This window comes from Trichosurus vulpecula, chromosome 8 (genome assembly GCF_011100635.1).
Source record: "Trichosurus vulpecula isolate mTriVul1 chromosome 8, mTriVul1.pri, whole genome shotgun sequence".
NCBI classification, from domain to species: domain Eukaryota; kingdom Metazoa; phylum Chordata; class Mammalia; order Diprotodontia; family Phalangeridae; genus Trichosurus; species Trichosurus vulpecula.
Genome location: NC_050580.1, coordinates 35,641,126 through 35,659,493, shown reverse-complemented (window position 1 = coordinate 35,659,493; position 18,368 = coordinate 35,641,126). Strand labels below are relative to the sequence as shown.

The window sequence follows — 18,368 nt, the reverse complement described above, 5'->3', positions numbered from 1 at the left end:
GAAGAAAATAACATAAAGTGCTTGTCACATGAAGGTTCATGTCCTCCCCCACTCCAGTTTAGGAATATTAAGTTACTTTTCTGAGATTATTTGATATCAGTTCTGTTAAAGATTTGATTTAATTTCCTGGTAATAGATGATATTAACTCAGAACTGAGCTACTGGCTCATTCAAAAGTTGTCTTCTATTTACAAAGTCTGTTTAGTTTAGAATTCCTAACATTACTGAATCTGAGAGCAACCATTAAGCACTTAAGGACTTACTGAGTGAAAAGATACTTAGTTTCAGAAATGTGAATTTTTCTGATGCTACCAAAACTTCTTTTCAATTAGACTGTACTTCAATGCTGTTTTTATTTATTTGGGAAAGTAGAGTAACTATTTTAGATGTAACCACAAGTTATTTTAGAAACTAATAATAAGAGCTTACCATTTGAAGTATTTTTCAAGAAGTCTAAAAGGGTTGAACATAACTCCAGTTTTTAAAGGTTTATGAATGACAAAGTTCCCTTGACCTACAACCCACACAACTCTCATGCACTCACACTCACATTTACCAATCAGGGTGGTTAGACCCTGATGAATTGCAGCGTGTACCCCCTTGGTGGGTGGACCCCTGCCCTTGTGCTAGCAGTCTGCGTATACCAGAGAAGGACCATCATGATGTGCTGCATTTCAACTCTCGGGGTACCAGGGGTAATTATGTTATAGAGGGATATATATATCTGCCTCCTCCCTACTATCACTGGCAAGTGTGTTTCCATTTATACAAATGCAGCCACTCGCAATGATGACACGTTCAATCTTAGGCATAACCACTTGTCCAACAAGGCAAAAGACGAGTCATTAGAACTTCAGAAGTGCTAAAACAAGGCAGCTGCAGGAAGAGCTCACAGTCCACACCTAAGCCTGGGTACCATTCTCATCAGTGCCCCCATTATTTGTGGAGCGGAGAGTGGGTATGCATTTGCAGAAACCTGCCAAGGAGGCAGGGGAGTGAGGAAAGCCCTGGTGCTCAGGCTGCTGAGCCAAGCCAGTCAATACGGGGCTTGACCAACACTTCCCTGGACTAACATGGCTCCTCTGCTCAGCTGGATATACTCCTGGATCACAACTCTAAGACTCATCTCGTTTAGCTTCAGGCTTGGATGATGCATTCATGTTGAGTCAGTCAGCTTTAGGAAGCTCCTCCTCACAAATGTGCAGGAAAGTCATGCTCCAAAATTTGGGGAAATTCTTTTCCCTCTTAATTTGAATGATAAGCTATAGATCATTTCTGGGGGCTTAACCAAATTTTCTAGCCCATTAGAAAAGATTTCCTATCTGGTTTTGTTTCACTTTATCCACTGACTTTCAAAGACTTTTCACACTTATTCTAAGGCCTTTTGACTGAGTGAGTGTGTGATGGATTGAGATGTATTCTCATTTGGTTAAGGTCTCAGAGCTAAAAAGGGGTAAAAAGATTTCAACTCCGTCTTCACAACAGAATAACAGAAAAAGATTAAATATGAAACCAGAGATCTCTATAAGTCACAGCTTACTTTTCTTTTGGTTATATAACAAACAACATGCAACTTTCAAAGCTGTTCTACTTGTCTGGTACTTCCTAACAAATGGTCTTCCAGGCTCTTCTTGAAGAACTCTTATTTATTATTTATTATTATTATCTTATTATTTTATTTATATTATATACATATATAAATATATTATATATTTATTATCATTATTATTATTTATTATTATTAATTATTAGCTCTAATTATTCCCATCATGGTCCAAAAAAACAATTCTAAACCTTTAATAACAATTATCAAATTCTCCTAAATCACAGTTGTTATAGTTGAAAAAACACTGGATGGCATCAGGTTGAACCAATCTGATCTGACCCAACTCAAACTCTTATTAGTTAGATGACCCTAGATAAGTTACTTAAACCAACGAATAAGTCAACAAGCTACTATGTGTCAAGCACTGTGCTATGTAATAATACAAACACCCCTGCCCTCAAAAAGGTTCCAAGTGAGCTAGGGGAGCCAATCTATACATATGTAGGCATATACAAAACAGAAAAAAACCCAAATGAGCTCGTGGAGGAAGGAAAGGCAAGGCTCTAAGTAGAAGGTAGCCCATGAGAGGAGCTCTGAAGAAATGAGGAATTCTAAGAATCAGCAATGAGGAGTGGTACAGGCAAAGGCCTAAAGATAACACACTGTGTGTGGGGGAAGAAGAGCATGTGAATTCAAGCTGCAAAGGGCCTGAAATGTCAAACAGCCTGGGGGCAATAGGGAGCCACTGCAGTTTAATGGGAAGCTGAGTGACCTGCTTAAACCTGTGATTCAGGAAATCCTTTTAGCAGCTGTGTGGATTGCCAATGGAGAGAAATCAAGGAGCAGGTAATCACTTTGGTCCAGGGATCACTCAGTCTCTTCTTGAGGAATCCAAGGAGATGTGGTGCATGTAGAGTCCTCTGCGAACTTTGTACTGATAAATGGCCACTAGATTTTTATGAAACCTAATCTTCCACAGGCTAAACCATTCCCAGGTACTTCATGTGATGCAGCTTCTAGTTCTCCCACCATCCTTTTCAGCCCTCCTCTGTCTGCACTCCAGCTTGTCCACATCCCTTCTAGAACATAGGGCTCAAAAGTAAATCCAATACTACAGATGTTGTCTAACTAGGCCAGAGTAGGGGGCACTCCCTCCTTCTCTCCCTCCTCCCTTCCCTTCGGAAACAATGCTTTTAAAAATGCATCCAGAGATGGCATCAGCTTTTTGGGCCTTTACATCATATTGCTGGCTCAAACCGAGCTTAGAGTCAACTCAAATTGCGGAGGCTTTTCCCCACATGAACTGCTTTCTAGCCCTATTTGAAACTCCTTGAAACATTTTAAACTCTAAGATATTTTATAAATTACCTTAGCTAAGAGAATGGCAGAAAAAAAAAATCTCTCTTTAGCTTAGCCTATTTATGAAGGATGATTTGAAATTTAAAAACAAACCAAGAATGCTTCGCTTGGAAGTGAAATCTAACAGGAAGCCAGTATGTGCAATGAACAGCACAGAAAAGATGAGAGAATGCACTTCCCTGCCTTCTTGGTAAAGGTGAGGGACTATAGGTATAAAACAATAGATATACTGTGATGTTTGGGTTTTGTGGCTAGTTCTGCTAAACTCCCTTCTTCTCTTTTTTATTCTTTGTTAGAAGGGATTGCTCCCTGGAGAAGGGCACCAGAAAGGTATGTACGTATGTATGTACGCATACACACATACACACACACACACACACACACACACACACTCTCTCTCTCTCTCTCTCTCTCTCTCTCTCTCTCTCTCTCTCTCTCGATCTGTCTCCAGGGCTGAAAATCATGTAAAAACCACAAGAGAACATTAAAACATTTTTTAAAAGACCAATTTGTTTAAACTTCAGCTCCAAAATGTGATAAGGTCACACATATTGGGATGTTAAAAAAGCTTTAGAAGACTAAAAAAGTCAAATGTAAGGTACTTCTTGTGCATTTTCTTCTCCCCCCCCCCATGAATATGTTTTATTGACTTCATTTTCCCCCTCATAAATGTTTTATTGATTATATAATTGTCATTTCTATTGGAAAAAAAGAACAATACCTCCCAGTCTAGACTGAATCTTCCTTATTAAGAAAGAAAAATAATTAAGCCAAAAAGACCTCAATACAAAGACATCTGCCATTCTGCCTAGTAATCTCCCAATTCTCTAGGTGAGGAAAAAGACATGTGTTCTTTATGATGAATACATTGCTATGAAGACTTTGGTTTATCTCTAGGGCCTCTTTTTGTCACTGACATCCTTGGAATATATGCCTAGCAGCACAATCTCTGGTTCAAAGTATACGGATATTTTAGTCGCTATATGCATATAATTCCAAACTGTTTTCCACAATGGTCGACGAATTCCCAACTCCACCAACAATGTATTAGTGTGGTTAGCTTTCCATAACCTTTCCAACTATTCTCCTAGTTTGTCATCTTTGCTAATTCTCTGGTGAGAGATGAAACCTCTACACTGCTCTTACTGTTCGTGATTCTGAAGCCTCCTTTCACACGGCTGTTAATGGCGATTCTTCTTTTGAGAACGGTTTGTTAATTTTCTTTGATCGGGCTCTTCTGGAGAAAAGTTACACATGTCTTTTAGTTGTCTGACATGGTAGACTCTAATCAGAGACATCTGATATAAAGATCTTTTCCTCAGTTGACTACTTTCCTTCTTATCTTAGCGTGTTAATTTTACATGAAACTTTTCAGTTTCATGTACCTAAAATTATCTATTTCATTACTTGGTACTAATTGATCTTTTAAAAATGTGATTGAATTTTCTTGTAAATTCATCAGAACCAGGAGGTTTTTTCTTTGGTTGTTTGTGGGACTAGTTCTATTTCTTTTTCTGACATTGGGTTATTTAAGAACTCTGATATCCTGTTAGTGTATTTTCTAAGGGTTGTTGAGGCAGCAGTCAAGCTAGTGAAAAGTTTCTCTAATCATTCAATCAATTCAATTAACTAAGCATTTACTAAGTTTCTGCTGTGTGCTAGGCACTATGCCAATAAACTGGGACACAGGCACAAAACAAAGCAACACATTCTCACAGGAAGCCTATAACCTAATGGAGGAGGTGAGTACATCATTAAGTCTACACAAATAACATTAATATCCATGGAATAAATACACAGTATCTATTATGGGAAGGAAGGCACTGGGGGCTAGGGGCCTCATGCAAAAGATAGTACCAAGCTGTGTTCTAAAGGATGAAAGGGACTCCATGAGGTGGAGGTGATGAGGGGAGTGTACTGCAAGCATGGCAGAGAGTGGTGCAAAGGCTTCATGGTGATGGAGGTGGCAATGGAAGTGGAGACAGAAATGGAGATGAATGCAGTGAGGGAGGAGAGCAAGCAGGCCAATTTGGCCAGAATGCATGACACAGGAAGGGGAGTAATATCCAGTGAAGCTGGAATAGGCCAGGTTGTGGAGGGCTTTCCAAGCTAAATGTAGATGTTTATATGGATCTTGGAGGCCTCAGGAAGCTACTGGAGTTGACCAAGTCGCCAAGTCCCTTGATCAGATGTGCACTTAAGAAAAACTACATCGGTTGCAGTGCTGAGGGCAGAGAAGCCGGGAGAGACCTGAACCTGGGGGAATGATCAGAAACTGCTGCTATTGTCTAGAAGTGGTGACAAGGGCCTGAACTAAGATAATGGCTCTGTGCCAGGAAGGAAGGGGCTGGATGTGAGAGATGATGCCAAGGCAGAAATAGCGAGAATGGGGACCTGACTGGGTATGTGGGGTATGGCGGGGTGAAAAGCTGAGAAGGGTGCCAAGACTACAGGCCTGGGGAGTCATGAGGCTAGGTTGATTCTCGGATGACTCCAGCCCAAGGAGGATCTTTGAGCACGGTTGTTCCACCACTCATCAAGCCTCTGGGAATCCAACGCAAGCTCTGCACCCCAATCCACTGTATGCCGTCAGCACCCCTTCTCTACAGAGCCCATGCTGGGCCCTGCACAGTCTGGATCCTATGTGGTCCCTGACACTCATGGGGTGTAGAGGGGAGCGGCCTTAGAGCAAAGTCATTGGTACACATGTCTGTCTTCCCCAGTATTAAGTTCTTTCGTGCAACGACCTGATTACCTGATGAGTTACTAAAGTTGGACTTTAGTTCTTATCCTAAATGAAAAAAAATCACAACTAAATGTAAAAATCTAAAAAGATTATTCTATCCTGGAATGATTGAGCTTATATGGGGAATAAATCATTCAGTGTCTAACACACTGCAATAACTAGGAGCTAAAGAATTGGTTATAGATAGTGATAGAATGAAATCTCAAAACCCATATAGTTTACATATAAATTACTTTCTCTTTCTTGCTTTCACTTCCCAGTTAAAAGAGGCTTTTATAAGCATTTGACCAAAATAGATGAATACTGTTGTTACTTGGTTTCTTTACAGGGCCATTCCCAAAGGCACCTAGAACAAGTGGCTGTCACCTTCATTTTTAAGTGTCACCTAGCTTAGACTCATTCATGTTCTAGGAAAGGTACCTTGTTTTTGTCTGTCTTTTAAACTTAACAAGGTCATCCTTACCCTTTGGAACTGTCTACAATATTCAGCATTGACAGCTAAAACCCTGGATGCTCATTTTCTAAGTCTTCTTGTTAAATGGCATTAAAATGCATCTAAGAACAGTCAATTAAAAAAAAAAAACCAGAACTTTATTCTTGAATAGCACTTTACAGTTTACAGAGGACTTGGCTAATAACCCTCTGAAATAGAACTGAGGCTTGTAAAATTTAAGTCATTTGCTCAAGATAAAAGAGGTATCAGAGCTGGGACTCAAATCTTTCTCTTTTTTCCCTTTTAGTTATGTCACTTTCTAGTATTCTACAATATATTTTTTAAAAAAAGAAATGCCTTACAGGTGCCTTAACTGTTCTACAAGAGGTGCAAAACTCAGCATTGAATATACAAATATTTAGAATGCAATACAAAGAAGCACACATGGGACTTAAACACACAAACATCAAAGTCATGACACCTACTTGTACTAAACCATTACTATCAAAGGGATGTCATTATTTAACAAGGAGATGTCTTTGTAATGCAAAAGAAAAATGCAAACAGTTATTAATACAGAAAAGTAAACTTTGCATTCATAGCTATAGAAAAGACGATTACTTAAAAAAACAAAACACATCTGGTTCTGTAACATTCTAGGTAGTAAGTTGTATTACCTATTCCTTAAAGTTTGTATTTTCTGTCTGTGGGTGTCACCTGAATCAAAGACTAGACACACTTAAAAAACAAACAACAACAGACAAAACAAAACAAAAAACCCTCCATAAACAGCTGGTCTGCAAATAAGCCCTTCCCCCTCTCCTCTAGAGAGCTACAATTCACATGAGTGAATTCAAGACTCTCAGTAGTGGCACTAATTTTACAACAGTCCTCCTCTGGAAGCCTGAATGCTTTTAACTATTAGAGGTGAGTCAAGGGGAGAAAGAGGGCTGCCAGGCTAAATGTTCACTGTAGCTCCAAGCAATAAGTAAGAAATACAAATGTTGCCAGAAAGAGAGCATCTTCAAGCCCTTCGACAGCAGTGAAGTTTGTCAGCCACAGTCCAGAAGCTTCATTAAACATTGTGCACATGTCTTAGATCATATTTATACAAACAAAACCAAATCAAAACTGGTCTTACCTTTGCCAAAATTATATGGATACGATGAGACAACACTAAAGGGCCAAGACCTTTTTTGGTCTAGAAGTGGTAACCGTTTGGGTCCTTCCCTCCCTCAGCCCCACCCTCTAGAATGCCCACTGCTGTGAGTGCATGAGAAATTCTAAAGAGGTGATAGAAGGAAACATCTGCTGAGTGGATGCCTGCCAAGCAGTTGTTGCTGCCGTGCAGAATGTACTGCAGGAGCACTGGGGCATGATGGGCATTCATTCCATTGGGCTGTTTCTCAAGTTCCCACCAGCTTTAACTCCCGTGATTTTTGCTAGTAGGAGAGAATTTACAATTAAAAACTAAGGCCTATCAGCCATTTCCTGCCTAAGACTACAGCAGACAGCACCTGAACAAATCAGAACTTTCCAGATCTGATTTGAGCCTAACTAAATAGCGGTCAATGTCAACTATATGCCATCACGCACAAAAATTCTTTGAAAGCGACATAACATAGTCACAGTTTCTTCTACTCAATTCTTTCTTAATCATACAAAATGCTAATGTTTTGATGGGAACAAAATAATTTAAAATATATTCTAGGGATCATTGCATTCAATTAGATAAATTCTAATACACAAAATGCTACAGAAAATTAAGCTTCTGCAAAGATGCCTGGCAAAAAACAAAAGGGATGAAAAGGGGGAAAGAATAAGCACATGTATTTTCCTCTGGCTTCCTGGTAAAGAGTACCAGTGACATCCTTCATTAGAAACAAGGAACCCTCACCATCTCAATCTTAACCACTCCCCTCAACCCCCCACCCCCAATAAAAATTTAATGATTCAGGTAAAGCTTCAGATAAAAAGAACTAGCCTATGAACAGAGTCCTGAGACTTGAGTCAAGAATTTGCCTAATCACATGTTTCATATGAAGTAAAATTTAAAGCCACACACACACAGGTTTTGTTTTAATAGCAGATAGAAAGACAGACATTTAAAGTGAGGCAATACAACAGAGGAAAACAAAACCAAGAAATCCCTTCCACAAACAAAGCAATCCCCTCTGAGGCCTGTGTCCGTTTAACTACCTAACAGGTTAGACATTCAGTAAGATGTAAAATGCAACATGCATAATTGTGTAATCTAAAAACTTTTCATGATAATTTATTGCAAACTGTACTTCACAGTTCACTGCAGCAATGGAAAACCAGCCCCAGTGCTGATCCACACAGCCCTTGGGCCACAGATTTAAGTCACCAGTGAAAGGACAGGGATAGAAAATTTGTGGCTGTTCCTGATCCACTAGCGCTGCCTTTTCGGAGTGACCCAGTGCTTCTCTTGGTCCTTTCCAGTACTCTCATCCTCAGTCAGGTAGGTCTATTTTCCGTTCTGCTTCTACAGGAGTATCTTGGACTGGGCCCAGCATTTCTTCTTCTGTTTCACTTTTCACAACTCGCTGTGTGTGCTTTCATAACTTTGGTTGATGCTGTTACTGTTGCCAAAGCCTCTGCTTTCAAATCTGAATGGATTCATACAACACATCTCTGAACAGCCGTCTGAAATGGAAAACTAAATAAACTCCTTTCATTTTCAACAAGGCCTCTTCACAAAGATTTCTCGAGAGGAACCATCAAGGCCATCTATATGCAAAACCACTGTTTTGGCAGCTTGTGTGTAGTTTCCAAAAAAAAAAAAATAGAGCTTTCCTTTGCCATGACACTGCTGGCATCAGCCACGCTGGATGACTGAAGGACGCCACAGACCTCAGAAATCAGAAGTTTGGTCACCCCTGGAGTAGTAGTCTTTGCAAGCACAATATTATACCCAGTTTACCTTTCATCTCTCCTCTGTTAGCACAGCATTCTGCCAAATAGCACAGAACTAGCAAAGCTGAGTGGACAAATGGATGATTGGGGTGGTCCCTAAACAAAATAAGGCCTCGCAGCCATCCCTGATCCTGGACAATGGCTCTTATCTTTAGTGGGTCTCCTGCAAGATCCCCAAACTGGTTAATGACCAATAGAACATCAGGCTCTTCGTTTAGGGCAGCAGAGTTCATCTTCTATGTCACATATGCAGAAATAAAGTCTTTTAAAATAATTCAATGCTCCAAGGGCAGCTTCACCCACACAGTCCTGCGTCATGAAGTCACACGGTTGGGAGCATTCCAAGGCCCACAGAGGCAGCTCTATTCATAGCTCGTCATGGCCACCTGAGAACACCCCCCAAATACCACACCCCCCATGGACTTTTAGAGTGCTGGAGGTGAAGGAGGGGGCTGAGCAGCAGACTCAAGTCCTTCTGAAATCCAGTTTTCTTGACTCAACTACTCATTATTTTTCCTACTACAATAGGCTTCTCTCAGAAACAGATTGAGAACTTTTATTTTTGGTGGAATCATCTTTTCTTTACAGAAGAGAAAAAAATGCTGACTTTTTAACTGAATTATCACTTTCCAATAAAACTCAAACCTCCGAACCCTATGAAAGGCTACATTTTCATCTTCTTTGAGATACCTTACTAGACCTGATGAGGAAAGAAAATTGACACTGACTTACTTTGCAGGGAAATGATTCATTAAAAGAGGAATGTGATGGATTTAAAGTGTAAAGCCTACAATTCCAAAGCACTGAACACGTCTAGGTGCGTGGCTGTCACACACAGGTACTTAACCGAGGTTCCTGATAAAACACTTACTTTGCTTTATAAGGTGAGTCAGAGCCGGGGTTTTTTGCTTCCATTAAGCTTTCATACTCCTTTGCCCTAGGAGAAAACAGGGATTTGTCATGAGAACTTATTTGCAACAAGGCTATTGTTATCCACCAATTTGATTCTTTAAATCTTAATCCCATTTGTGGGGGTTCTTTTACCCATGTAAAATCAGTGTTCTTAAAAAGGTACAAAGTGATCTGTTCACTCTGCTCGTCACACACGTTAGATCAGCAGCATGGTCCAGTCCACCTGTTTTCAGGGTGCTTTAGAGAGGCAGTGTGGCATGGTTTTCAAACAAAAGCCCAATAAATTAAGAGACAGAAGCCTTAAATTCTAGGACCCCCAGGTCTGTCACTTATATTAACCCTCTGATACTGAGCAACTCCATAAACCTTTCACCTCTTCAGTTTATTCATATATAAAAAAGTGATAAAAACATTTGCCTGATATCACAGTGAGAAAGCACCTTGTGAATTGGGAAGAATGATACTAATACAAGGCCCAGTTACTACTATCAAAATCGTAAGGTAGAAATGAAAAAAAAATTTTTTTCCATATTGTCCCACAAAAGTAGGACATTTTTAGAAATTCTGCTATTTAAAGTGCAAGCATGTTAAAATAACTTTATGTACCCTGTGAGGTACAATATGCAAAAAAAAAATCCACCCAAGAAGAGTCATTTAACTTTAGGAACTATTTTTTTTTAAATTAAAAGGGCACAGCAGCAGCAACTTGTTCAGACACTTTCCAGTATTTTTGTTTACACTGGCTAAATGCCAAAGCCTTGAAGAATTTGAGACAATATCCTTAGCTACTGCTCAGCTTGGCTCCAGCTTGCCTGCACCAGCAGGTGAAAGGCATCATCAGTCCATCAACTGATGACAGGAGCCACTACAGCAATCCATTAACAGGGACTTCATTTGTCAAGCTCTCTTCCTGGAGAAGAGGAGAAAGATGGAGGCTGAAAACGGAAAAGCTCCTTTTCACTATGAGGCCCCCCAGACAGAAGGAGAAGCTATAAGGAATATAATTTTAAAAAATGAAAAGTATTAAAATAAACTACTAATCAGGAAGGAGCCCGTAAAACATGCAAATAATGCATGCTAATTATGGGTCAAAGGAAATTAGTTTAGATTTGTGGCATGAAAAAACTAAACAGCGAGGGAAAACCAACTTTGTACACCGAAGTAAGAATAAAGGAGCAGCATAAGGATTTTTAACAATAATATTCTTTCGGTAACACAGCAAGGCTGTACATAATCTAATAAAACGGCCTCTGGAGAATGAAGATAATGCGATTCAATTCGATAAGCTTTCATTGAGTTTGTTGAATCCAGGGACCAGGCTAAGTATAGGAGATAAAAAGGCAAAAAAGGAAACAGTTCCTCCTAGGTGGTTTCGTATCTACAATGCTAGATCGGGAATCAAGAAGACTCGAGTTTGAATTCTGCCTCAGTGTCCTCAACTGTAAAGTGGGGATAATAGCCCCTGCCTCCCAGTGTTGTGAGGATCAAACGAGAGTACACATAAAGTACTTGGCAATCTTAAAAGTATTAGATAAATATTACCTATTATAAATATGAGTGGCTGCTTCGATATATATACAGATAAATAAAAATACAAAGTAGTTGGTTTTGGGGGTTAGCATTAAACTGTGGGAATCAGGAAAGACTTCTTGGAGGAGGTGGCATTAGCACTGAGATGTGAAGAGCTGGGGTCTCCGAGTTCAGGCAGAGAAGAGCACCATAGACAGAGACTGGCCCCAGGGCAAGCAGACTGGAGCCCAGAGGTAGGTGTTTGCAAAAGCCACATAAAGGAGTCAGTATTTTCTCCCAGAGGCAATAGGTAGCCATGTAGTGTAAGACAGAGTGATTATGGCTCTGACCGTGGCACGTGTGGGGAGGGTGTCGAGTTATTGTAAACAATAATGCCAGAGTGCCAAATGAAGAGGAGCTGTGCCTTGGCACAGACACACAGCTGCTGCTCCTCCTGCATTACAAGCCCCTTAGATCCTTCCTGCCCTGGGCCATTTTCAGAAAGCTTCCCCCACCTTCTGGGATCTGATCTCCAATGACTCTGAGGGTCACAAATGGCAGCTATGACTGTCCCCATTCTATCTATCTTCAGAGAATGAAAAGGAAATTTGCTATAGGCCACAACAGGTCCCCAACAATCTTATTGTCATTATCTTCATTTTACAGAGGAGGAAACCAAGGCTTAGATACACTCAGTACCTGGCCCAAGGGCCACACAAATAGTGTCCCACTCAAGTGTGGCTCACTCTATTCCGCATACCTCTTAGCAGCTCAGTAATGCAACTAGAGGCAGGATGATTAGCAAAGGTTTAACTACAGAACCAATGTGAGGCAGGGACAAAAAGACTGGAAGAGCCTGAATCTCAGCTTGGCTGCTTATATACAAAGAGAGTCCTGGACAAGAGATGCATCCTCTTTAAAGATCACTTTCCTCACCTATGAAATGAGGGAGCTGGATTTTATGACCTTTGAGGTTACTTTCCAGCTCTAAATCTATGACTGTAGATCAAAAGTTCCCAAACTTATTTGGCCTTACCTCCCCCTTTTCAAAAAAAATTAGCCTAGAAATCTGCTTTCTTGAGCCCTTTAATATTTAAAAAAAATTTGCATCATTTCAAAAGATATAAAATATATTTTTAAAAAAAGATGCACCTTAAATTTAATAATTTATTGTAAATTTGTGGTTTTTATCCTGCACTGAAATTCTGATGTCATGTAACCGTATAGTATCATATTGTAAACAAGTCATTACATGCACATATTCCTGATGATGCATGCTGGACTTCCTGATAATGCGTGGCACACTTACCTGACAACACCTGCTTGTTAAGACCTGTTAGACTCGACCAGTGATGGGTTATAACTTGCATTTTGTGTTTATTTGGAAAATAATGTAATCACTATGACTAAACCTCTGTTACACAACAGATGAAACATGTACAAATAGTTTTTCAAAATTTTATCTTCTGTTCTTTCCTTTTGCGTCCACCACCCCCAACTGCGCCCAAAACTACTATCAACTCCTCCCCCGACATTGTTCCAGTGCCCCGGAGGGGGCAGTATGGCCCTCGTTGGGAACCTATGCATGTAGATTCTCACTCTTGGTATAATACTCTTGCCACAATGTCAAAATGTTTCTCTGAACTTAAAGATAAGTTCGGTGGTCAACATAGAGTTAAAATAACATAGCCTTTAAATTAGCTAAGTTGTAGGTTTAAAAAGATATTTAATGCCAAATTTGTTGGTGTTATTGGATTGGATTTAGGCATTTAAAATCACAATTTAAGTAAAAATCAGTATTGAAATCGAGAAAAATATAACTGAACCAAATAGAATTAGATATGAAACTGTACCATCATCTTCTTTCCATAAGTAACTTTGGTGTTCCACTTAACATAAGGCTAAATGCTTGTCCATATTTGTGAAAGTTTTTAGTTACAGTACAGGGATATGCTAAGGCTAAGCTACTTAAGTCAGGGAACTTAATAATAATTGCCTTAATAGATCTCTTGGGAATTGCCAGCACATCTTTTTAAAGGATTTCCAAACTGGACAGCTGCTTGATATAAACTAAGTCCATCCTGAGATTTCCTATAGAAAATAACATGGTCTCACCATTTATTATAATGTCATGAAATCTCACTGCTTTTGATCGAAAACTTTCACATATTTTCACACACGTGCATATACACATGCACAAAAACATCAAAATAACTACAGAAACACTTTTCCTGGTAGCAAAGAAGTTGAAACTAAGCTAGCATCCATCGCTGGGAAACATCTATAGGAGGGGGGAGCATGGGAACACTGAACTATTGCTGCACTGAAAGAAATGAGGAATATGAGGAATTCACAGCAATGCAGGAAGACAAGCACAGATGCAAAGCTAAGAAAGAATCAGGAAAACAATGTACGCAATGACAATGTAAATAGAATAAACAACAAAACTAAACTGAACACTGACAAAACACTGAAAATGACAAAAGCGCCGCACTCCCCTTTCGAGGGAGAGACAGAAGACGATGGTTATGTAACTACCCGTTTTGCTTACAGCCTTTTTTATTTTTTAAATCTTTGTGACAAAGGAAGTCTTACTGGGATGAAGTTGGGATGGGGCATGTTTATAAATGAATGTGATATAAAAAAAGGTATTAATAAAACTTAATAAAAATCTTTTTAAAATTGTTACTGGAGTAATTTTTTTCCTTCCATACAAATCACACAGCATAATCTATAATTTAGGATCTAGGTAAGGTCTAAATAAGAATAAAAATAAAGCCCTAATAAGAACACGGTTTATTTTAGTGGCAAAGGACTCTTTATACGGTTTCTCTTACATGGTTTCTAAATTTAGAAAACATGAATTATAGGCAAAATGATTTAAAAAAAAACCCCCAGCCTTTCTGCAAAGGATACTAAAATTTAGGAAATGAAAGGGACCTCAGAGATTACTTAGCTCAATCTCCCCATTTGACACATGAAAAACTGAGGTCCAAGGAGAGGTTTACTGTACTGCAAACCCATCTCATGTCTCTTTCTGAGAGCTCATTTTTGGTTTTAGCCTAGGTGTTCTCTAATGTTGAAAATGTGGACAACTTTGCAACTGACCCCCCTCCCCCCCCCCACACCCAGTTTCCTGAGCTCAGTTCTTCAATACAATAGTAACCAGTAGCAAATTAACTCCTAATTAATCTACACCAATGGTTCTCAAACTTTTTTTTGTATCTGGCACAGGAGCCTTTGCCAATAAGGAATAGCTCTTTTGTAATATGAGCTTAATTTGTGACTACTGAGATATTTGAGCTAAAAGACATATCTGAGTCATGCTGGGGAAGTTTTAAAAGAACCTGTTGTTGTTATGAAAAATATTGTAGCAAATTATTTTAAAGAGGGTTCAGGATTTTTAAAAAATTGCATAGTCAATGGACAGACCACTCCCATCCCATGGTGGATCTCCAGTTGGTTATCAGACATTAGGGAAATATAAAAAAAGGCCAGAGAAAGATCTTGGTGAGACAAAGGAATTCACAGACTTTCAATGAAACTGGTTGGCTATTAGAAATACTTCCTTCGGGTACTTTGGTAACTGCCAACTATAAATGCACTTGATTCCTACCCTGGAGAAATAATCATAATTTCTCTGGGCCTTAGGTTCATTACCTATTGTAAAACAACACTATCAAACTAGAAGATCATTGAGGTCCATTCTGGCTCAAAAAGCCTGCAGTTCTAAGATACGAACATGGTCTGGTCATCAAATGGGATTACAGAACTCATAGGTCCCGCAGTCTGGCATCCTCAGTTTACCAATGAACACGCTTGGGTTATAAATGGTGAAGTGACATGTCTCATACCACACAAGCAGTAAGGGAGCTGAGCTGTGTTTCACCCCAACATCTTCTGACTTCAAATCCCATGCTCATTCTACTAGTCCACGTGGCTACAACCAGAGAGAAATATGGAGTTCAGAGTCTGAGCCCCAATACAGAATGGTGGCTGAGAAGATGGGAAGTCTAACAATTTGAAAGGGAAAGAAATTCTTTAGATCAAAACTGTCTCTTGCCTTGTTTGAAAATTCTCATTGAGACAATGAACATCCTTTGGTTTTATTCTGTACTCACCAAGCCACTTACTAAAAGGTCACCTGGCTATGAGAGTAGGCCTCAAGCAGGTCTGGAAAATGAACCGGTCTTGGCATCTCGAATCATGAGGAAGTCTCTTGTGGTTGTGATGAATGTTAATCAGTTTTCTTGAAGTAGAATTTGAACAGGTAAATGGATGAAACCATGTTTCTAAAGCTGCCAGACTGATCTAGAGCAGGAGCGCTGTGTTAATAGTATATGTAGACTGTTATCCCAGCTGTTTGTTATAATGATGCTGTTTTCAGTTACTTTCCTCTCAATAACTTTGCTACCTTTAGCAACCTGGCTTTTATCCTCATCAATTCACTAAAGTTATCAATCATCTCAATCACAGCAGTAGAGATCACACTGAGCCTGGAATCAGGAAGACTCAAGTTCTAATCCTGTTGAGCCACTCAGGGGTTTTCATGACAATCAATTTTGAATCCAACTGACTGTATTACTGTTGTTGTCCCCGTCATCTTCTTCCAAGATAATTAATCGGGGCAGCTAGGTGGCGCAGTGAGTAGAGCACTGGCCCTGGAGTCAGGAGGACCTGAGTTCAATTCTGGCCTCAGACACTTGACACGTACTAGCTGTGTGACCTTGGGCAAGTCACTTAGCCTCAATTGCCTTGCCTTCCACCCTCCCCCCCCAAAAAAAGATAAGAGCCTTCCTAAAATACAGTTAAGCTCTAGTCACAGTATTTCTCTCACCTACTAGTTTAGAAATCCTTCAACAAAAGGGGGTTAGTCTGCCATAGCATGTTCTTGATAAGGCTAGGCTCGCTGTTTGTGATCCTCATTTCCCTTTCAAGTTATTTACCAAACATCCCTTTAAAGATCTATTCTAGATTTTTCCCATGTCAGGCTTACAGATCTATAGTTGGAAGAGTGTTCTCTTCCCTTTTTGCTAAAGCATGCCTTTGTTTCATCTACCTCTCTGAAATAGTTTCTTTAGCTCTGTCAAAAGCTCGAGGAGGGAAGTTGCTTTCCCCTAAGGTTTTCATCTTTTCCAGTCCAACTACTTCCTTCTTGTTAATGAGAATCATTCAAAACAGAATTTTGACTTGGTAGTTCCTACCTTTATGGAAGTTTAAAATGACCATTAAGTAATGTCAAGAAGTGATCTGCTCTGCTTCTAGAAGACAGAGAGTTCCAGTAGAGTCACAGTCCAGCCATAGGTTTCTATCCTATCAATTCTCAGGAATACCTATGATTTCAAATTTGCCCCTTGTATCAGGACCCCTAGTTTTTCTTTTTAAATCCCTAAATTTTTGTGATTTGTGTATAGATAAGAGGAGAGCACAGGTTGTATTATTGATTCATTTCTTGGATTTTGTCTCCTATAAATTCCTAGATTCCTCAGCTATGATTCTTCCTTCTCTGTGGCTACTATCTACGAGAGATAGCTCTGGGGATATATATCAGCAGCTTCATCCTTTCTGGTTTAAGGCTTTTTGATTAGATTTTCAAGATCCCTGACAACTACATTCATGAACTAGTCTTTGTTAGGTGTACAATGGCTCTGTCCAACAACTTGTCAACTATATATTGTAAGCCAGGATCCAGAAATCCAAATCCCATTCTTAGAGACCGCCACTGTAGCCCACTGCCCAATTCTTAAATTAAATTTCCTCTTTTACATTCTTTGCCTTCAATGATGAACAGTGAAGAAAACACAACCTCCACCTCTTTAATTATCACCTACCCAAAACTGAATAATCATTGGATACAATTTTTAGTTCCTTCCAGCAATGTCATTTGTACCCAGGTGAATCTCACCAAAAGTGGACAGTAATCATTGTTTGGGATTGAATCTCAGCAGGTTCTCCATTTTGTTTTGGATACATATCCCAGGAAGATAACAAACTTCTCTCCTGCTGTTATCAGATTTACAGATTCAGTAACAGGCAGGTTATTACCCACTACTCTAAATCTCTCTTTCTTCCTCTGCTCCTCAGTAGGTAATTCCTTGATTGATAAACATCTGGGGCAGTACTAATATCATTCTTGGTAAAACAAGGAGTGTCTCCATCCTCACAGCACCCAGATTTCTTCTCTTCAAGAATATTTTTTCTGCTCTAACAGTATAGCTGTCTGTGGAACTCTCCCATATTCACCATCAACCAGACAAGTGACAAGTCTCCTCTCCTCTTTCACAGATCCCCATTTTCCCCATTGAAGCTTTAAATCTGTTTCCTTTGGTAACCTTTCATTGTCAAAATAAACCACCCCAAATGTGGAGATGTGTTCTCAAAAATGCTCACCAGCTCTGGGAGAGAGACCAGCCTACCCTCGGAACACAGCTAAGTACTGCTGAGGAAGAAATCTAAATCTTGTACAGTGGATACGAATCACTTCCCAATGTCCTCTAGTACCCACAGAAGCAGAGCATCAGCCTTGTTTCAGAAAGCTGCCTAAGCCCCTGGTTAAGACTTTACACAGGTAATCATCCCTTCTTAGGACTTGACAACTCCACTTAAATGCTTTTGTCTCCATACCAGCAAGCCCACAGCCGCAGTGGGGCCCTTTAGTCCAGGACCAATCGCCTCTCACAGCAATCTGCCCCAATCACCAATCTACCCGAGGCATCTGTTTAACCTGCTAATTGATCCACTTTCTTCTTCTCACTTGCCTTGATCTAAATTGCCAACAACCTTTACCTTGCTGGTGTTCCATCCTCCTTAATGGTCACTGATATCGCTTCACTCATAACCCAGAAATGAGCTCCAGAAAAGTCTGTGGATCTAAATATTGTTCTTCAAAAATTTCCTCAGGTCCCTTTGACCCAGCCCTGTCTCTA

General features: G+C 39.7%; 1 protein-coding gene and 1 pseudogene across 3 annotated transcripts in view; both read right to left on the bottom strand.

Annotated features, from left to right (window-relative positions):
- Positions 1-18,368, bottom strand: part of SCAPER (S-phase cyclin A associated protein in the ER) — a 422,044-nt gene that overhangs the window by 220,468 nt on the left and 183,208 nt on the right. For all 3 annotated transcript variants that reach the window (XM_036734646.1, XM_036734647.1, XM_036734648.1), the window contains one exon: positions 9,893-9,958. In XM_036734646.1, the coding sequence (XP_036590541.1) occupies positions 9,893-9,958 (66 nt within the window). The remainder of the gene's footprint in view (positions 1-9,892; positions 9,959-18,368) is intronic.
- On the bottom strand, positions 8,449-9,254 carry LOC118828198 (annotated as a pseudogene).